The sequence below is a fragment of the Elgaria multicarinata genome, chromosome 21 (genome assembly GCF_023053635.1).
Source record: "Elgaria multicarinata webbii isolate HBS135686 ecotype San Diego chromosome 21, rElgMul1.1.pri, whole genome shotgun sequence".
NCBI classification, from domain to species: domain Eukaryota; kingdom Metazoa; phylum Chordata; class Lepidosauria; order Squamata; family Anguidae; genus Elgaria; species Elgaria multicarinata.
In genome coordinates, this window is record NC_086191.1 from 15585730 (window position 1) to 15605684 (window position 19955).

A 19955-nucleotide genomic window follows, 5' to 3' on the forward strand; every position below is an offset into this window, starting at 1 on the left:
ACTGTGTTCGTGGGTATCCCACTGGTATGTACATAAGAAGAAGAGCCATGCTGGATCAGGCCAAGGGGTGGGTGGGAGAGAGAGGTATCTTTGTGCTCTCTTTAATGATGACACAATAGAAGAAAGCTGTGAGGTCGAGTGGGCGTGAGGAGAAGGCTTCAAAGGAGACAGAGGCTTGCATGAAACACCAGGCACAGCCACGGCAACCCACCCACTTCACCTTCTGCCTTCCCTGGGCTATTGGCCATGGCTGTCCAAAGTGTCTCCCTGCCTGCCGCCCTGGCCTGGTCTCTCCTGGTTGTGCCCCTCTTAATCGGGCATGTTGCCGGCGCAAGGAGGCCTTGCGAACAACAGGTCCGCAGCCGCAAGCCGGTCATTGACTCTTTTCAATGGTCGGGCTACTGCGTGCCCCTGATGATCATTCTGGGTGGGTGCTGCGGACTCGCCTGGTGCATCCTCTTCATTACCTATGACGTGGGCCAAAGGGCAGAGAAGGATCTACCACGGATCAGCAGTAAAGAGGAACACGCAGCCGTGACAACATTGGTAAGCCTCTGGAAGAGGGCGACCCAGGAAGGACATGCGTTGCTCCAGGGGAGGGAGCAACCCACGGAAGGAACCACAGCAACGAGAGTCTGGCACCTGCCAAATTGTGGAAGGCCCCGGGCTGCTCCAGGGGGTCCTTCTGCGGCACCCTCCTGCACTGCCAAAATTCGTGGCAGCGGAAAGGACAGCGCCAGTTGGCCATCGATTTGCAGTGGCCAACCACAACGGAAGCCTGAAAAAGCCAACGGTCACTTGAAAAGAAGGGAAATCTGGCTATTTTAGGCTTCTGTTAGTGGTTTGCTGCTGAAAATCAGTGCTGGTTTAGGTTTTGGGGCTGCCGTTGCTGAGTGTGTCCCCCCAGAATGTCCAACGCGGCCCAGGCTGCTCTTCCGTCATCCCTAGACAAGATGCTGTACAACAAGAATGGGCAGAAAATAGGGCGGGTTCTATATTTGTAGATCTCTGGTACATCAGCAACAGTTTCTGGCTCCCAAGAGTTTTAACTATGGGAACAACTAAAAAGCGATCGTGTCCCGCTCCAAATCAGGTTGTTGAAGAAGGACGTTTGGGGGGAAACCAGGGTGGATTTTTGTGTGAAAGGACCTGTGAGCTTGGTTCTGGGGTGGATCACAAAAAAACAACCCCCTGGCCTAAGCGTGTGCTCAGAGACACTCTGTTCCTTAATACTTTGCACATGCCTGCTTGCCTGGGCCATTATTTTGCATCTGGCCCCATTTGGTGGTGGAACTCAGGGTTCTAACAATAAAAAAGAGCCAAGTAGATCCTCAAAGCTTGAAGGCTTCCCATCTCCGCTGTAGAGAATAGGGGGAGGACAAGAGAGAGAGAGATTGCGTTCACACAACACGCTCACCCACGCTTGGTGATTGGGTGTGGGTTGTTTGAACCATGGGTAAGTGTGTTGCCCGAAACCAAGACACTTTCTGCATGTTGGCTTGTTGACCACCCTGAAGAACACACCCAGCAACAACCCATGGGGTCCCAAGGTGGCTTGTTTGAGAAAAATAGGACACGCTGCGTGGTTAAGAAGCCACCCTGTGGAAAATGTCCTGGGCTTGGATAACACGCTGACCCACAGTTCAACATCAACCCACCCTCAATCACTAGTGTGCTGTGTGAGTCCAGCCTGTTAGATGAAGAAGAGGGTGGATGGGTTGGTCAGTGGGTGAGAGTTTTGTGGAAATGGAGAAATAAGGAAGGAGAGGCAAGGAGGAGAAGGAATCCTGTTGCAACAAGGATATCTAGGGAAATAATCTGCCACACCCAACTTGCAGACGGGAGGCAGAGGTCCCTGGACGGGATGGGATCCTAGCCTGAAAAAGCCCCACGCGTGACCTCTTTTCTCCTGTGGGCAGGGCGACCAGAGGGAATCGATCAAAACGCTGTTCCGAGTAGAGAGTAAAAGCCTAAACGTCGGTATCCCAGACTCGCCTGAAAATCAAGTCCTAAGCAACTGGACCGGGACCCATTCCCTGCTGGAAAATAACGCCGTGAGCGAAAGGCTCGCCCCCTCTTCCCAACTGGAAAACTACGTCTCAGGTGTGAGCACTCGGAGCCCTTCCCGGCTGGAAAATAAAGCGGCAAGCGAGAAGGTCGGGAGCTTCTCCCACCTGGTAAGGAAGGTCTCCGGCACGGTGACTCAGAGCCCATCTTGGATGGAAAAGAACGTCATACAGGAGAAGGTCGGGAGCCCTTCCCAACTAGACAATAAAGTCTCAGGCAACAGAATTGGCAGCTTTTCCCAACTGGAGAATGAAGTCATGAACAAAGGGAACGTCGCCCCTTCCCTGTTTGGGGAGATCGAGGCCCTTTTGCCCAGCCAGGCCGACGAACAGAATTCCAGCACGTTGTGGGCCTTTGTAGAGAAGGAGCTGGAAAACCTTTTGCTCAAACTGCGCCTTCTCCGGACCACCAAGCCGACACTCCCTGGTGAGGACGCCCCAAACCCTCCGTCCGAGGACGTCCCGAAGCCCCTAGCCGAGGAGAGACCAGCCGCCCCAGCTGAGACGTCGCCAAGCACCTCAGCTGAGGAGTCTCGGAGCCTCCCAGCTGAGACGCCACCAAGTGCCCCAGCGGAGGAGTCTCCGAGCCCCCTGAGGATGCTGGGGAGTCATCCTTTCATGAACTTCATATTCTGTGAGATCCCCAGAAGCAGCAGCCCCACAAGGGGCCGGGGACGAGGCAGGAAAAGGGGCTGTGGCCGAGGGTGCAAATAAAACGCTGCACGGAGATGGGATGGCGTGTTGGTTCTGAAGCAACAGGGATTTGGGATCTCAGGTTCCCTGCAACTCCCATCCCAGAATACTCCTGGGTTCTCTATCAGGATTTTAGCCTGCTCTTCCTCCAGGGAGCGCCAGACAGCACCGGAGGTCCCAGTAGGGCTGTTAGGGCTAGAAACTGGGTTAAAGCCATTTACATACAAACATGTGAACTGACAACACAGAGACACGCACATATCTATATTTAAACAATTTTAACAACGCTAAGAAATCCCAGAAATTAAAAACCTCGTCAGATGCTGCCCAAATGCCTGAGAATGGAGGACGATCTTAACCTGGCCCCAAAAAGATAACTGTGTTGGCACCAGATGGGACTCACTGGGGAGATTGTTCTGAAATTGGGGGGCCGCCACAGAGAAGGCCCTTTTCCTCGTCGCCGTCTGACCCTCCCTCGGAGTGAAGGCACTCGGAGGAGGCCCTTCAATGATGAGGATAGCATATGGGTAGGTTCATGCCGGGAGAGGCGCTCTGTCAGGTAACGAGCCCTGGCGAGTTTCTTTGCCCCCTCTACCCTCACAACACCCCTGCAAGGTAGGTTAGGCGGAAAGATAGCAACTGGCACAAGGGGAACCGGTGCTTGAATGGAGTTTTGAACCCAGGGGTCTTCCCGCTCGAAGTCTGATGCTCTTAACGGGGGGGGGGGGGGGAGGGAGAACAGTCAGAATCCAGAGGTGAGGGGAGCCCCAAAACCAGAGACGAGGAGCGCTACCAACACTTTCTGTAGCGCATTGTGGCGGTGTCCAGGACCTCTTTCCAAATGGCCCAATGTGCCCCACGGGCCCGAAAAAGTCCCCCCCGCCCTAAACAGCACGCAAGCCTTTATCTCACCTACTCCTGGGCTTCTGTCTACTTTCTGCCCATTTGAGCAAAGGCGCATCTTTAGATACTTTTTTTTTGGGGGGGGGAACATTGGGGCTCAACAGTGGAGAGCGCCCCTGAGCATGGGCAGAATGCCATTGCCCTCCTCACCGGGTCAGTTGCCACAAGCAGACTTCCTTCCCTGGAACCCCGACTTGTTTAACCCCAAACAGGGGACGAAGATAGAGAAGACGATCCCAGCTGAGAGGCACTCTGCACATGGCCAAGGTCCGCTTTCGCTCTGCCGCCTGGCTCCCTCTGCGGGGGGGGGGGGGCGCAGTCTCGCCAGCGGCCGGCAGGGGGCAGCACAAGACAAGGCTCCCCTCCTTCTCCCCCCCCCCACCCGGGAGGGGCGGCAGCTGTTCCTCCCCCGCGGTTTCCACGCCTTTCCGTGCTCTGCAAGCCAGAAACGCGGGGCCAGGATGGGGGGCGCACGGCCGGGACCCCCGTAGCTCAGCCCCTGTTCTTCAGGTGAGGATTTGGGGAGGGGGTGCGGGTGGGGCTGGAGGGAAGCCGCAGAGAGAGGGCGGGGAGGGGAGGGGAGTGAGGCCTAGCGGTTAGAGCAGGGAGGAGGCTCACGCTGGGGTCTTTTGTTGGGGAGGGGACGCAGGAAAGACGTGGGTGGGGAGTCCGTCTGTTGGTTGCTGGGTTCCATTAACCGGGGGTGGGGGTGGGGGTCTCTACCTCTCACCCATGCAGCTCTTACTCACTGGGTGACGTTGCACGCCGCCCCCCATGCCTGGTTCTCAAATGATCTAACCCCCCCCCCCCAAAAATCCCATGCACCTGCATTTACAAATACAGACCTGGAAAAGGTGAGATTCCGGGGCTTTGCGTTCTCTGCGATGGGCTGGTTGCGGGGCGCGTCTGGCTTCCCTTGCAGGACCGCGATTTGCTGGTTTGGCCAGTGCCAGGACCTCTTTCTCTCTCCATGCCTGGATGTCCCTGCAGCATGACAAGAGCATCTCTGAGCGTGTGCAGAGTGTCTTTGCCTCTCAATACAAGCCCAGTTAGTGTCAGTGGCAGAAGCAGTCCGGACTTTCGTTTTGGGGGGGGCGGGGGGGGCAGGGAGGTTGAGAAAAGGGGGCTGACAGATCAAAAGAAGGAACCCCCTTGGGGGGAATCATCATGAGAGAATTTTGGGTTGTATCCCCCCCCCCACCGTCCCCGTGCAAACCCATGTGTATCAAAAAGCCACTCTGCACATGAGTATACAATCTTAAGTGCTTTGGCAAAAACGGCCCTTTTGTTGATGATTTTATCGCAGGAAGAATTTCCTTTGATGGCAGCAGCTGAGCCATGTCTAGGGCTGCAGCATCCCAGAACTCTTAGACTGAGTCGGATACTTGGACCGTCCCATCCAGCTTGGTCCCCCAGGGAATGTGTAGCCTTCTAGATCCCGGGTGGGGAAACGCTTCCAACCCAGGAGCGAAATTCCATCTCGGGAAAGCTGTCAAGGGCCGGGTTCCAGCGGTGGGTGAGGCAAAATACACAACGAACCCAATAATATATCACCCCTCTTGGCCAATGGCCATGTTGTTTGGAGATGATAGGAGCTCTATTCCAAGAGACTTTGAGGGCAGTAGCTCCAGGAAGGCTGTTCTGGAATAACACGCCCAGTGCGTAGCTGCCGGTTCCATAAAAACAGCAATTTCCATGTTAGGCATAATTCGGAATGAAATTGAATAAAAAGGTCAATATCATAGCGCCCTTTTTCAAATCTATGGTGTGGCCACAATTAGAATACTGTGTACAGTTCTGGTCACCACACCTAAAAAAGGATATTATAGAGCTGGAAAATGGGCAACTCAAATGATGAAGGGGCTGGAGCATCTCCCCTATGAGGGAAGGTTACATCAACTGGGATAGTTTGGCTCGGAGAAGAGGAGGCTGAGGGGAGACATGACAGAGGTGGACAAAATGATGCATGGTCTGGAGAATGTGGACAGGGAGACATGTTTCTCCGTCTCTCGGAATGCTAGAACCCAATGGCTCCATCCCATGATTGGTGGGAGATTCAGGACAGACCAAAGAGAGGACTTCTTCACACAGCACATGGAATTCACTACCACAAGACGGCGTGATGGGCACCACCTTGGATGGCTTTACAAGGGGGTTGAATAAAATCCTGGAGGAGAAGACGATCAAGGGCTACTAGCCCTGATGGCGATGTGCTACCTCTGGTATCCGAGGCCTATGTGCACCAGTTGCTGGGGAACATGGGTGGGAGGGTGCTGTTGCACTCCTGTCCTTGTGGGTTTTCTCTCAAACGCTGGTTGGACACCATGTGAACAGAATACTGGAATAATAATAATAATAAATTTCTTACTCGCCTCTCCCTTTGGATCGAGGCGGGAAACAATGTTGTACTAGTATATTAGTACAATATAAATCAAATACATAAAATTAATTAAAAGAGCGTATAAAACCAAAACAAAATAGCAACCCATATAGATGGACTCTTGGTCTGATCCAGTAGTGCGGATGCTAAAAAGAGAGATCAACCCTGGTGCTTGATAAATGTGTTAAAAACTATTTTATTCTTTAAATCCAAAAATGAGCATTTTTGGATTTAAAGAATAAAATAGTTTTTAACACATTTATCAAGCACCAGGGTTGATCTCTCTTTTTAGCATCCACGCTTATTGGTGCATTTCCCCCTCCCCCCACATCGGCATACCTGATCCAGTGGGGCTCTTATAGAATCATAGAATCATAGAATAGCAGAGTTGGAAGGGGCCTACAAGGCCATCGAGTCCAACCCCCTGCTCAAGGCAGGAATCCACCCTAAAGCATCCCTGACAGACGGATGTCCAGCTGCCTCTTGAAGGCCTCCAGTGTGGGAGAGCCCACAACCTCCCTAGGTAACTAGTTCCATTATCGTACTGCTCTAACAGTCAGGGAGTTTTTCCTGATGTCCAGCCGGAATCTGGCTTCCTTTAACTTGAGCCCGTTATTCCATGCCTTGCACTCTGGGAGGATCGAGAAGAGATCCTGGCCCTCCTCTCTTCTTTTTATGGAGTGATGTTCTTAACCCCCTTCCCTCCCTCCCTCCCTCCCTCCCTCCCTCTCTCTTTGTATTTATTTACAGAAAACTCTGGATGAAGCATTGCCCGTCTCCCTTCACTATTACCTTCCCCGACCTGAGGCGAGGAGACCTCTCCAAAAGGGTTTGAGCATTCCTGTAGGCCTGGAAGTTGACAGCAGCCTAGGGTGGGTCCTTGCTTCCTTCGTGGCTTGGGTTGAGCAGTCAGCACCGGAGAGGTGGGCGTCCTCTGGAGCAGCACTGGAGCCCTCGGAAGCGTCCGAAGCGTCAGCGAGGGGACCAGCTGCGGGGAGGGCAGTGTCGTCTCCCTCGGGTGTCTCCCCGAGCAATGGCCTGCAAGGACCCCAGGACTTGCCGCCCCGCACGGCTGCCCATCCAGAGTCCAGCAAACCACAGGGGGCCCCAGCCGCTGCCGGCAGAGCCCAGGGGCCGGGGCTCCCTGTCGGTCGCTCCATCTCCGGCTCGTCCACCTGTTCCTCGCTGGCCGGGTCATCGCAGGATTCAGACGAGGTCTTCAGCGATGCGGAGGAGAAGAGTCCGCTGGAGAAGAGGCGGGTGCTACGGAAGGTGGGAGGATGCGTGGAAGTGGGTGGGGTGGGGGTTGAAGGCAGCAGGGCCAGTGAATCGGGGCCCTCGCTGGATGGAGAGCACGAAGCCCAGACCTGGGGTCCATTTAGCACGGCTGACACAATGTAATAGCCATGAGGCTCTGTGCACATCCTGACGTTTTCCTTAATTATTATTTTTTTAAGCAGGAGGCCCGTTTTGCCGTGCCTGCGAAAGAAAGCCCACCCCCCTCCAGCACCACCTTCACTTGGGGGTTCCCAAGAGGGGTGTTCGTGTTTTGGAGCTCAGACCTTCACCCCTGTCATGTTCCTGGGCAAATCCCTTACACTCTCCTCGGTCTGCCTTTTGGGGAAGTGAATGTTTTGGAGCTACTCACGCCCTCCGTGGCAGCCAATTTAGGAATGGGAACGCTCCACCCCCACGGCAGCCATTTTGTGAGCGTGCTCTCAAAATCCCTCAAAATGACCCAAATGTTTGGGGTTCCCCCTGAATTCTGGTAAGTGCTCTACCCCTGAGCTGCAGTCCATCATGTCTCGCCTGTGGGTTTCCCATTGGGGCAGCTGGCCATCCGCTGGGTACACAGAACGCTAGGTCTGATGTAGCAGGACTCTTCTGACATCCTTAATATGCAAGTGTGCATGCGTGCGTGCGTGCATGCTAATTTATATATCTAAATGAAATTTAGAAATAATCACTGTTAAGGTGACCGTATTTTGGAAACCAAAAAGGAGGACAATATGGCTGCCCTCAGGAGGCGTGGCCACCCCAACATGTCCGGCTCCCAAGGGGGTGTGGCCTCGGTCAGCATGCATCATCAGCATCCATTGTCAGCATCACCGTCATTAGCAGCAGCACCGTAATTTGTACAGAGACAAGAAATCTCACCCTTTGCCACCATTGTAGGGAAGAGGGTCACCAGGTGAGCTGTGAATCTGCTTCTCAGCGTGCCGCTCAGGTGCTGCTCACTGCGGATGGCCAACTTTAAGGTCTCCTTCTCAGGGGCCTTTACCTTTCGATCGGGCTTGGATGGCGCAACCCTTTAAAGAGAGGACGCCTGTAAGCAGAAGCCCTCTCCCACCCCAAAGGCCCGCTGGGTTTTTTGTTCAGGAGTTCCTGCCTAGCCTGAACTCGGCGGTGAGCAGAACCATCCAGGGAGCCCAGCGCCCAGGACCTGCTCCTGTGTTGACTTGTTTTGCGCGAGAGGCAGTTTCTCAGCCAGGCAGCGGCTTGCCTGCTGCCGTGAATGCAGGACTGCTGTTCCGGGAGGGGTTCTGCACAGCGAACCGTTGTTGTATATCCTGTGGTTTGACCTGAGCTGTATATGTCACGTAGTATTCTAGAATGGGGCATTATTAGCAGCTGCTAAACCATTTCTCCATCCAGCCGACCGGCTCCTGAACGCGCTCTCCTGGCATGAAAGAGGCAACGGGCTCCTCCCTCTGATGTTTTAGGGTGGATCCCTGCATTGAGCAGGGGGTTGGACTCCATGGCCTTAGAGGCCCCTTCCAGCTCTACTATTCTGCGATTCTATGAACCCATGGGTGTGGGCTGGGAGTAGTGAGAGAGTCTTTCTGCCCATGCTCAGAGGCGGTGCTTACAATGCCTTTATGAGAGAAAGCAGCATGCTGTTCCAGGGTTCCCCTTGAGCCCTGTTTGAACTCATTCTTGCAAAAGGAGTTACCGTAACCAGATCTAAAACTACATCAGCACAAAAACTTCCTGCCTTTTGCACATCTTCCTTTTTCAAATAACCAGCTCTTCTGTGGGGTCCTTAAGCATTTTCTGCTCCCTCACCCCCTGACCATAAGAAAGCCTCCGTTCATAGCGACGGCCTCTGCTATTTTCTACTTTCCCTGCTGGTCTTTGTTGACTTCTATGTTTATTTATAACATCCTTTCTACCGTCGCGCCTTGGCTCTGAAGAGACCTCCCAAAGTGTCTCGTGTAAAAGCACATGCAAAAGAAATGCAACAAGAGTAACAAAACCCAATTAAACCACAATAAATCTGAGTATAAACAGAGTAAGAAGCCAAAGCTTAATTGGCAAGGGGGATTTTTACAGCCTGAAAGCAAGGCAAAAAAAGGCCATAAACAGGGTAAATGACTTGTCTAAAGCTTTAAAAGAGAGCGAGCTCAGTCGGCTGAATTTGGGGAAGGCAGTGCAGTCTCCTCTGTGCTGCAGAAATAAGCATGGGCAAGCATGCACCATTTCTGGCTTCCAGCGAGGTAGTCAGGTTAGCCTGCTGCAGCAGGCTGAATCATTCGTGGCTTGCAGACCCAGTAGATCATAGAATCATAGAATAGCAGAGTTGGAAGGGGCCTACAAGGCCATCGAGTCCAACCCCCTGCTCAATGCAGAAATCCACCCCAAAGCATCCCTGACAGAGGGTTGTCCAGCTACCTCTTGAAGGCCTCTAGTGTGGGAGAGACCACAACCTCACCAGGATAAGAACATCAGAAGAGCCCTGATGCTGGATCAGACCAAGGGTCCATCTAGTCCAGCGCTCTGTTCACACAGTGGCCCACCAGCCATCGGCCAGGGATGAACGAGCAGGACATGGTGCAACAGCACCCTCTCACCCATGTTCCCCAGCAACTGGTGCACACCGGCATTTTGCCTCGAATACTGGAGACAGCACACAACCATCAGGGCTGGTAGCCATGGATAGCCTTTGCCTCCAGGAAATTATCCAACCCCTTTTAAAGCCATCCAGATTGGTGGCCTTCACTACATCTTGTGGTAGTGAGTTCCATAATTTAACTCTGCACTGTGTGAAGAAGTCCTTCCTTTTATGCTTTGAGGTGGATTCCTGCATTGAGCAGGGGGTTGGACTCCATGGCCTTGTAGGCCCCTTCCAACTCTGCTATTCTATGATTTGTCCTGGATCTCCCACCAATCAGTTTCATGGGATGACCCCGGGTTCTCGTATTTTGAGAGAGTGAGAAAAATGTCTCCCTATCCTCATTCTCCAGACCATGCATAATTTTGTACACCTCTATCATGACTCCCCTTAGCCTCCTCTTCTCCAAGCTAAACCATCCCAGCTGTTGTAACCTTCCCTCGTAGGGGAGATGCTCCAGGCCCTTAATCGTTTTAGTTGCTCTTTTCTGCACTTTTCCCAGCTCCATTTTTTAGGTGTGGTGACCAGATGCATGGAGTTTTATGCTCTGTAGGCAGGACTATATGGGGAAAGGGTATACATTGGATCCACACATAAGAGGCATCTGCCTGGCTCTGTGAGAAGGACTTTGACCTTTGAAAAGCAGGTGTCGTTCCTTGATCCACGGGTGTAGAGGGGCAGCGAAGGACCAAATCAAACTTCTGCTTATCTAGGACATTTTGACGATTCCGTCTGGCTCTGCAGACTGACAGATTAGCTTTCCGGTTTTGCTGTCGTTCATGATAAATTAAGCCTCGAGGAAGTCAGCGAATGAGGAAACAAGTCTTTCCTTGAATGAGGTTCCCCCGTTCATGCCAGCAATTTAAACAGCAACGCACACCTTTGCAAGCCCCGTTTGCATTTCTAATTAGAGAGGTGGCTGAAAAAGGTCTTCCGGTTACAGTTCAATGTGTTTTACAAGCTGAACTTTCTGCAAGTCAAAAGTCAGCACCAAAGAGATCAAAGGAATTATGTTGTGTAAACACAACTGCGATTATGTTTGCTTTGGAGGGTTTGCTTAGGTCGGCTTTGTTTTATGAAGGAGTTTTTCATCCGTTTTAGTTTGTTTAAATAATAGAAAAGAAAGAGAAGGGCTGTCAGTGGCTACTAGACCTGCTGCCTATATGTAGAAATAGGGATAAACGCCAAGTTCTACATCTACGAAAAAGAAACCAAATGCAGTTACAAGATGGGGGATACTTGGCTCAGCAATACTACAAACGAGAAGGATCTTGGAATTGTTGTAGATCACAAGCTGCCAACAGTGCGATATGGCTACAATTATTTTATTTATTTATTTATTTATTTATCTATCACCAAGAAAGGCAAATGCTATTTTGGGTTGCATTAATAGAAGTATCGCTTCCAAATCGTGTGAGGTACTGGTTCCGCTCTATTCGGCCCTGGTTAGGTCTCATCTAGAGTATTGCATCTAGTTCTGTGCTCCACACTTCAAGAAGGACGCAGACAAGCTGGAGCATGTTCAGAGGAGGGCAACCAGGATGATCAGGGGTCTGGAAACAAAGCCCTGTGAAGAGAGACTGAAAGAACTGGGCCTGTTTAGCCTGGAGAAGAGAAGATGGAGGGGAGACATGAGAGCACTCTTCAAATACTTGAAAGGTTGTCACACAGAGGAGGGCCAGGATCTCTTCTCGATCCTCCCAGAGTGCAGGACACGGAATAACGGGCTCAAGTTACAGGAAGCCAGATTCCGGCTGGACATCAGGAAAAACTTCCTGACTGTTAGAGCAGTGCGACAATGGAACCAGTTACCTAGGGAGGTTGTGGCCTCTCCCACACTCGAGGCCTTCAAGAGGCAGCTGGACAACCATCTGTCAGGGATGCCTTAGGGTGGGTTCCTGCCTTGAGCAGGGGGTTGGACTCCATGGCCTTGTAGGCCCTTTCCAACTCTACTATTCTATGATTTTGTGTTACTTCTAGTACCAGAGGCAGAGTGCCTATGTGCACCAGTTGCTGGGGAACATGGGCGTTGCACTTATGTCCTGGTTGTGGGTTTCCTGGTTGGCCACTGTGTGAACACAATGGACCCTCAACTGATCCAGCATCAGGGCTCTTCTGATGTTCTTACGAGGGTGTGGGTAATTCCAGCACTTAAAACTGCACCGCTTTGCCATTGAGGTGGGTGGGAATGTAAACAGCAGGGGTTAAAATGTCAAAGAAATGCAAAACGTAAGTCCACCGCAATTCAATTGCAACTTAAATGTATGCAAAATAAACACCAGAGCCGTTGGTGGTGGTAGCCGGTGCCTGGCTGCAAACTCTCTTGCTTTCCTCTTGCAGCTTTTTGCAAAGGCCTGTGGTGGGCTGTCAATGACACGTCTTGCTTTGGACATGTGGGAGCACAGCTGGCATTCTGGAAGAGTCCATCCCCCCCCACACACTAAGAGCAGACTTAACACCAAGTCTGTCCCCCAAATCCAACACTTGGAGTCCTTGAATTGAAATGCCCCCAACGTAATTCCAACATCTCCTGTTCCCTTTTGGCCAGTCTATTTAAAGTGAAAAGAAAGCCTGGAATGAGCATAAGTTGTGTGAAACGCTACTGCAGGTCAGCGGTCAGTCGGTGCCTCTGCAAAGCGGCCAAATGCTCCTACTTACAGGGCCGGGCCAGAAAGCGGAGCCTCAGAATGGGGGGAAATCTTGTGATTCTGTGCTCCGAGAGTGGAGGAAGGACAGGATTGTAAAATGGCAGCCCATGTGCCTCTGAAGCATTGGCGAGCCCTGCCTGGCTTGCATGTCCAGAGATTTCTGCCGAGATGTTGTGTGCGTGTGTGTTAGGAGGGAGGAAGGATCAGGGCCTCTGTGGGGCCAGTATGGGGTTACATAGATGCTGTCCCTTCCTAACGCTGGTTTGGCGTTGTGCATAAGACAGGCACCCGGCAGATGGATGACTGAGGAGCAGGCACAAGGGCCCAGCTCAGCCGCGAGCAGAAGCGTGCGCTCGCTTGTGCACTGCCCTGCCGTCAGAGGGGAAATGCGGCAGGATGTTGTGCGTCTGACGCCAGCCCCACTGGTTTGCTCTGCACAGGCCGAGGGGGCTCCTGTGAGCTCTTGCGGAAGCCCTAACGCTGTTCCTGCAGCGCTTGCCATCACCTGCGTGCAAACATAGGGCCGTCGCTCGTGCGCGTTCTGCTGAGGCGGCTGCACAGGCCCTGCCTGCATGGTCGGCGCCTTTGTGCACACCGTGCCGCAGACACGTCGGAGAAGCCCTTTCTTGCACGGCAGGTCTTCCCCCCAGTCGCTAAGCGCAGGAGGGCGTTCTGCCCCGGCTTGGCCAGGCGTTTCCTTCCGCTTTCGACACACACCCTCTGGCTTCTTTCGACGCGGGGCTTCCTTGGCGCTGCTCAGTGAACCGAGGGGAGAAAAGAGAGGGTTTGTGTGTTGCCCAGCACAACGTCTTTAACCTGGGCCCAAGAAAAACCTGTTCTCTGACTCTCCCCCCCCCACAAGCAATGCTGAACAAGTCTGGCGTTTGGAGGTCGGCTTGGTTGGGCACCTGCCAGAGTCCCTCACCTCGGCAGGGCCCCCACTGTGGACTCCCAGAGGCTCGCGCCCCCCTCCGGCTCTTCCTTCTGTATGTCCTTGTCTGTTGATGTACAAAAAAGAGAGAAGGAAGAAAGCCGGTGGACACCTTTACCCAGGCACCTCTCCCCCATATCTGGAGCCAACCCTGAGCCCTTCGGAACAACACAAGGGACTTTTTATATGGTTTGGTCCCCTTGGTATGCATGCAAAAAAACTTAACCCTATTATAATAATGAAAGGAGGTGTGCGCTGGTCCATCTGTCCATGCCCTAACGCCAAGTTTGTGAAGAACAGATAACTGAAACTTGGCATCCATACCAAGGGGGCCCTAGGGGGGTGCGCTGTGAGGCTGTTTCGTTTTTGAACTGTGTTAATTAATTTTAATTCGTTTAAATGTGCCCACGCGGTTCAAGCCTGCAGTGACATCTTCTGCCACTTGGGGCACGCTTCCCTAAGCGGCACACGGCTTTGCAGTCCTTGCAGGTTGAAGACCGGGGAGATTAGGAAGCCGAGGGACGGAGTTATATGCCTGCCCCTTGCACCTTGCTGTGGGGCAGCCCCCTCTCTGGGAATGCAGTGGACAGACCCCTCCCTTACGGGGCTACAGAGGAGCGTTGTGGCTGGGCTGTCCATGCCTGGCTACACTCAGACAGTGCCGACACAGTGGACAGCTGCATAGCTGTGCTTGCGGCCTTCACTCCATCAACACAAAGGCTGTTACATTGAATCTGTTCACTAGTGATGTTTTTTAAAGCAAATATGCCGGCTTTGCGTAGCAGGGCTGGGTGGAGAAACCCAACTCTCACCGATTGCCGGTGGCTCAGCCGGAGGAAGCGAGAGCCACGATTCTCATGTGCTAGAGACGTGAGATGGTCTGGCTAGTCGATTGCGCCCTCGTGGGAATGTGGATCGCACAGATCTCCGGATTCCTCCAGCCTTCAACTCACAACGCCTCTTGTCTTGGTTTCCTCCTAGACCAAGTCCTGGAAGACTTTCTTCACGATGGTGCACTGGTCCCTGCGGAGACGTAGCTCCTGGGTGCAGCTGGCCGGCCATGAAGGTACGAGCCCCGAACACGGGAGGGAAGAAGGGGGCCGGGACCCTGGAAGGGCAGAGGCAGGATTTTCAGAGGAAGCGGGGACCTCTGCGGCACCTTGGCATAGCAGAAAGTTGGGCCTCGTCCGAGCCTCTGGCATGCCACTCCAGATCCGGCATGTGAAGTGTTCAGAGGCTTACCTCTGAGAATGTGCAGAGTGCATTTCGCTCAGCCCTGGGATTAAGGAGCAGGGCGTCCGTGTTGCAAGGCCTGGCTTGCAAGCAGAGCCGAACGAATCCAGGTGTTGGAGGGGCCGTGCGCAAACGCACTTTCCGTCGGCTCTTCACTCTGACTCGCCATGGTCTTCAGCTTCTCCTCCTCTTCCTCATCATGGCTCCTGACTGCTTTCTGAGCAGGCCGAGAGCCAGGGAGCAAGTGGGCCGGGGCGTCTCCCGCTCTTCCGACTCACCAGGACAAGCAGGCTGCAACGAGGAAGAGGAGAAACAGCTCCAGGGACTCTTATCCAGGGGCCCCTCCTGGGGTGTGGGCCATTGGCAGGGGCCCATCCACACCGACCCTCGGCGCACGCCCTGCATGCTTGAGCACCTCTCATTTTCTCTGGGTCTCACTTCTCTCCCCCCTCCCTGCTTCCCTCCTTCCAGGCAACTTCAAGCCCAGTGAAGGGGGCCAGATCCTGAAGAGGTTCAGCGCGGTGGAAGACGCCTGCCTGTCCCAGCTGATGTCGGACGTCCTGCGTCCCTTCGTGCCCACCTACCACGGGGTGGTGGACGTGGGCGGCGAATGCTACATCCAGATGGACGACCTGCTGCGTGGCCTCGACACGCCCAGCATCATGGACTGCAAGATGGGCACCAGGTCAGAGGAGCGGGGCGGGGGAAGGGGCTGCGTCTCCCAATGAGCAGAGCTTGAGGTCGGAGGTTGCGGCTGGTCAAAGAATTTTCCCTCTTCCTACCTGGAGAGCCAGGGATATGTTGCATGCAAAATGATGTTTTTAAAATGTTTTTAGGAAGTTTTTTAGGTTGTTTTTAACAATGTGTATTATGTTTTAATTGAGTATTATGTATTTTAACATTTATTGTTCTCTGCCTCGATCAAAATGGAGAGGTGGGTAAGAATATTATTATTATTATTATTATTATTATTATTATTATTATTATTATTATTATTATTATTATTATTATTCAGCCTCCACTGCTGAGCTGCAGACCTTCTCTGAGCCTGCCTGTCCCACCCTTTGTCATGACTGTAACTAGGGTTGCCATATTCTGAATCCACAAAACCGGGGCAATTTTTTGGGGTGGGTGGGGGCTAAGATTTTTAAAAAACAACAATATGTAAAGGTCTACGGAAAGAAAGAAAGCTATTTAAGCTTTGGTTATCTAACCCTGCAATCCTATGTGTGTCTACTCAGAAACAAATCCTATTAAGTTAAATAGGGCTTATTCCCAGGTAAGTACGCACAGGATTGCAGCCTAAAGCACTTAAGCACCTGCAAATAAATAATAGGCAAAGAACAGTTTAAGCAAACAAACAGAAAAAAATGAGACTAAATTACATTTCTCCGCTAGTTCTCAAAAGCTAGAGGAAGCTTCAGTACGGAGGCTTACACTCCACTGAGCAGGCAAAAGGCACCATTTCGGAGGCTGGAATTTCTCCGGCCGGCTGGAACAGGAATCCGGGATTCTTGACTGACTGGCCGGGACATTTTGGAAACGCTTGGAAACCGGGACATTCCCGGTTTTCCAGGACGTATGGCAACCCTAACTGTAACAGGTCTTTCTCCTCTTGTGTCCCCTGCTTCCGCCCAGGACGTACCTGGAGGATGAACTGTGCCAGGCTCAGCAACGGGCAACGGCACGCCGGGACCTGTACCAGAAGATGGTGAAGATCGACCCCCAGGCTCCCACCGCCTTGGAGCACTGCCAGGGCGCCGTCACCAAAGCTCGGTATATGCAGTGGCGGGAGGGGATCAGTTCCAGCGCCTCCCTCGGGTTCCGCATCGAGGGCATCACGGTGAGCGGAGGAGGAGGAGGAGGAGGAAAAGGAGGAGGGAACTGATTCATCCCCTGGACAGGGGGGTCAGGCGTTGGCACCTGGTGGTGCTTCTCCCACAGGGTCCAGCTGGCCCTCCCCTCCCTCCCTCCCTCCCTCTGAGCCTCCCCAAAACTGTCTCTGCAGATCGAAGGAGGAGCCGTTCAGAAGGATTTTAAGCAAATCCGGGGCCAGGAGGAAATTGTGGACATTTTCCTGACGTTCACCAAAAGCCGCCTGGATGTTCTGGTGAGGCCTTGGAGTGAGTAAGAGAGAGGAAGCGGGAGGCTCCGGTGTCCGTGGGGCAGTGAATCCGCTCTGGGTTGCGGTCAGGACTCTAAAGTTGCTCTCCAAGGATCAGAGCGTCCTCCAAATGAGTTCAGCACCTTGGAGAGGTCGTTTAGACTTCTGGCCAAATTCGGAATGAGCAGAATTTGTAGGCTTAGCAGGGGATGATTTTCCTACCAGCCTCCCTGCTTGAGCCAGGGCTTGATTGAGCGTGGGGCAGAGGTGTAGGGAGATACGGATGTTTGGGGCTTTATGGAGGTGACGGTGGCAAACTCCCACTGCCTCAACCCTTCCTCTGGCCTTGCAGAGCACGTACCTGGCGCGCCTGAAGAGCATGCACAAAGCCCTTGAGGAATCCACCTTCTTCAAGACCCACGAGGTGAGACTTGTGGAGGTGCCTTTTCTATGGGGCAGAGGCACGTGGAGGGTCTGGAGAGGGACGCGTTGGAGCTCAGGGCTGCAGGATCTAGCAATTTCGCCCCATAGATGTAGCTATTAAAAAACACACAACACCTCTTAGCCACCTCCATTTCCGGCTGTTAAAAGCAAGATACAGGAAATTGCCTTTTCCGTTAGGTTTCCAAATGTGCTGCTCCTGGTTTTCGTTCTATGAAAGCTTTTAAAATTATAATTATTATTTAACTGGGAGGCTGCCACGCTGCAAATGAAGTCCAGCCCTTCAGCGCCATCTTTATTTGAGTTTAATTGCCTCCCCTGCCCCACCGACACACAACACATAGAGCAAAATACTGAGGTTGGTTTTTGTTTTGTTTTTTCAAAAGCCTCCCTCCAAATTCAGTTTTCAACCATTTGGAATTTTAAAAATGTACGACGTTTTGATTTTAGAGATAGGAAGCTGGCGACTGGGTGGAACACGGCCTCTCTGACAGGCTGGTCTTTTCCAAAGGCAGAAGGCCTCACTTTTATTGGGCCAGTGGGCACCTTCTGAATTTTAAGTGTGTCCTGGGTGCTCTCATAAAATGGCTGCCATGGTGGACGTGGCCGGGCACTAGTCACTCGTTTCCCAGAATGTAGCTGGTGAGACTCAAAGAAAAGCAACGCACCCGAGAACCTACATAGAATCATAGAATAGCAGAGTTGGAAGGGGCCTACAAGGCCATCGAGTCCAACCCCCTGCTCAACGCAGGAATCCACCTTCAAGCATCCCTGACAGATGGCTGTCCAGCTGCCTCGAGTGTGGGAGAGCCCACAACCTCCCTAGGTCACGGGTTCCATTGTCGTACTGCTCTAACAGTCAGGAAGTTTTTCCTGATGTCCAGCTGGAATCTGGCTTCCTGTCACTTGCGCCCGTTACTCCGTGTCCTGCGCTCTGGGAGGATCGAGAGTCTGTGCTCCAAAGTATCAAACCACTTTTTTGAAGCCAAATTAGGAGGCCTTCGAGAGCGCCGCTTTGCTTTCCAGTTTAAATCTTTAAAAAACACATATTAAAAATCGAATGAGAAGCAGGGAGCTTAGGGAGAGGTCCGTGGGCACCAGCTTGGACGGCAAAAACGTCGTTCTGTTCCTAGCCTCCGCGCTGTAACGGTTCTGAACGCCTCCCCTCCCTTTTCGCGTGCAGGTGATCGGCAGCTCCCTGCTTTTCCTCCACGACCGGAAGGGACAAGCCAGCGTTTGGATGATTGACTTTGGCAAGACACTACCCAGTCCTGCAAACTGCCTCCTACACCACGACGTGGCCTGGACCCACGGAAACCATGAGGACGGCTACTTGATCGGCCTGCAGCACCTCATTGATACCGTGCAGGTGACTCTACATAAGGCAGCGTTGGTCCCGGCCCACTGCTGAGCGCGCCGGCCCTCCCTCCCAGCGAGGAGAACCAAGAGCCGACATCGGCATAGCCTGGGTGGAGGCTGTACTAACCAGGAGGACCAGCCCTCTGCAGAACACTGCCCTGGTGAGATCCGGCGACCTAGGGTTTACCGAAGCAGCAAAGGTTGTGCACTCGGTGCCCTGTTCAGGACTGGGTTCCAGTTTTTGCAGGACATGTTGAGAAACGCTGGGGACCCGCGTCACAGCCAGAGGGAACACTAGAAGTGTTTTCTTGACGGCCCACTTTCTGCCAGGAAAGAGCACGCGTGGTGCAGGTGTTGCCATGAGGGGAAGATGGAAGAGCGGACGCCAGAACCCAGTTCGACTAAAGTCACCCCTCTACCAACCCCTGGGTCATTCCTCTCCCTCCGCCTGCTTCTTTTTGCTGATCCGGTGGGCATATTTGGCATTTCGTTAGCGCCCTGGGTGCTTCCACGAAAGAACTACCGTTTGGGACGTGGTGGTGGGGGGGTGCCCATTTGCAAAATGGCTGCCATGGTGGGCGCGGCCGTTAACGAAACACTCATTTCCCAGAAGGCCGAGGGGTGAGGCCAAAAGGAATGCAAGTTGCCCAAGAGACTGAGGCCGAGGTGGGTGGGTGGGGTGAACGCCCACACACAAGTCTTTGCAGCATGCCGGCTGTTTCCCAGTTAAAAATAAGAATTTTAAAAATCTTCAGAAACACAGCAATGAAAAATAAAACTCTGGAGACGGAGTTCGCTAGGCACCAGGAGACGTGTCTGTGGGCATGTGTTGGAAATCTCCGTTTTCCAGCAGCCTCTTCTCCGACTTGGTGCCCTCCTGGAGTTTGGACTTCAGCCAGCCTGGCCAGTGCGCAGAAATGTTCAGAGTTGAAGCCCCAAATGCTTCAACTTGTGCAGGGCTGCTCCATAGGCACAGCAGGGTTGTGTGTGTGCTGCCTCCAGTATTCGAGGAAGTAAGCCTGTGTGCCCCAGTTGCTGCGGAACATGGGCGGGAGGGTGCTGTTGCATCATGTTCTGCTCGTTCATCCCTGGCCGATGGCTGGTGGGCCGCTGTGTGAACAGAGTGCTGGACTAGGTGGACCCTGGGTCTGATCCAGCATCAGGGCGCTTCTGATGTTCTTACGTGTGCGTCTCTGTTTGCCTGGAATCCAGTCACGACTAGTAGTATGCTGACATTTTACGCTCTCCAATAAAATCCCATCTGCTCCTGGGTTTTTCCTCACCCGTATTTTTATGCAAGTGCTA

The 19955-nt window shown here is 52.9% G+C and overlaps 1 protein-coding gene across 1 annotated transcript; it reads left to right on the forward strand.

Annotated features, from left to right (window-relative positions):
• The first annotated feature begins 246 nt into the window (after positions 1 to 246).
• LOC134412392 (uncharacterized) lies at positions 247 to 19921 on the forward strand. Its single transcript, XM_063146298.1, has 10 exons — positions 247 to 546; positions 1920 to 2770; positions 4052 to 4172; positions 6793 to 7314; positions 14495 to 14579; positions 15218 to 15431; positions 16385 to 16589; positions 16755 to 16856; positions 17203 to 17274; positions 18475 to 19921. Exons 1-10 carry the CDS (start codon positions 247 to 249, stop codon positions 18700 to 18702), a joined length of 2700 nt encoding a protein of 899 aa, XP_063002368.1. The 3' UTR covers positions 18703 to 19921.
• Positions 19922 to 19955: the final 34 nt, after the last annotated feature.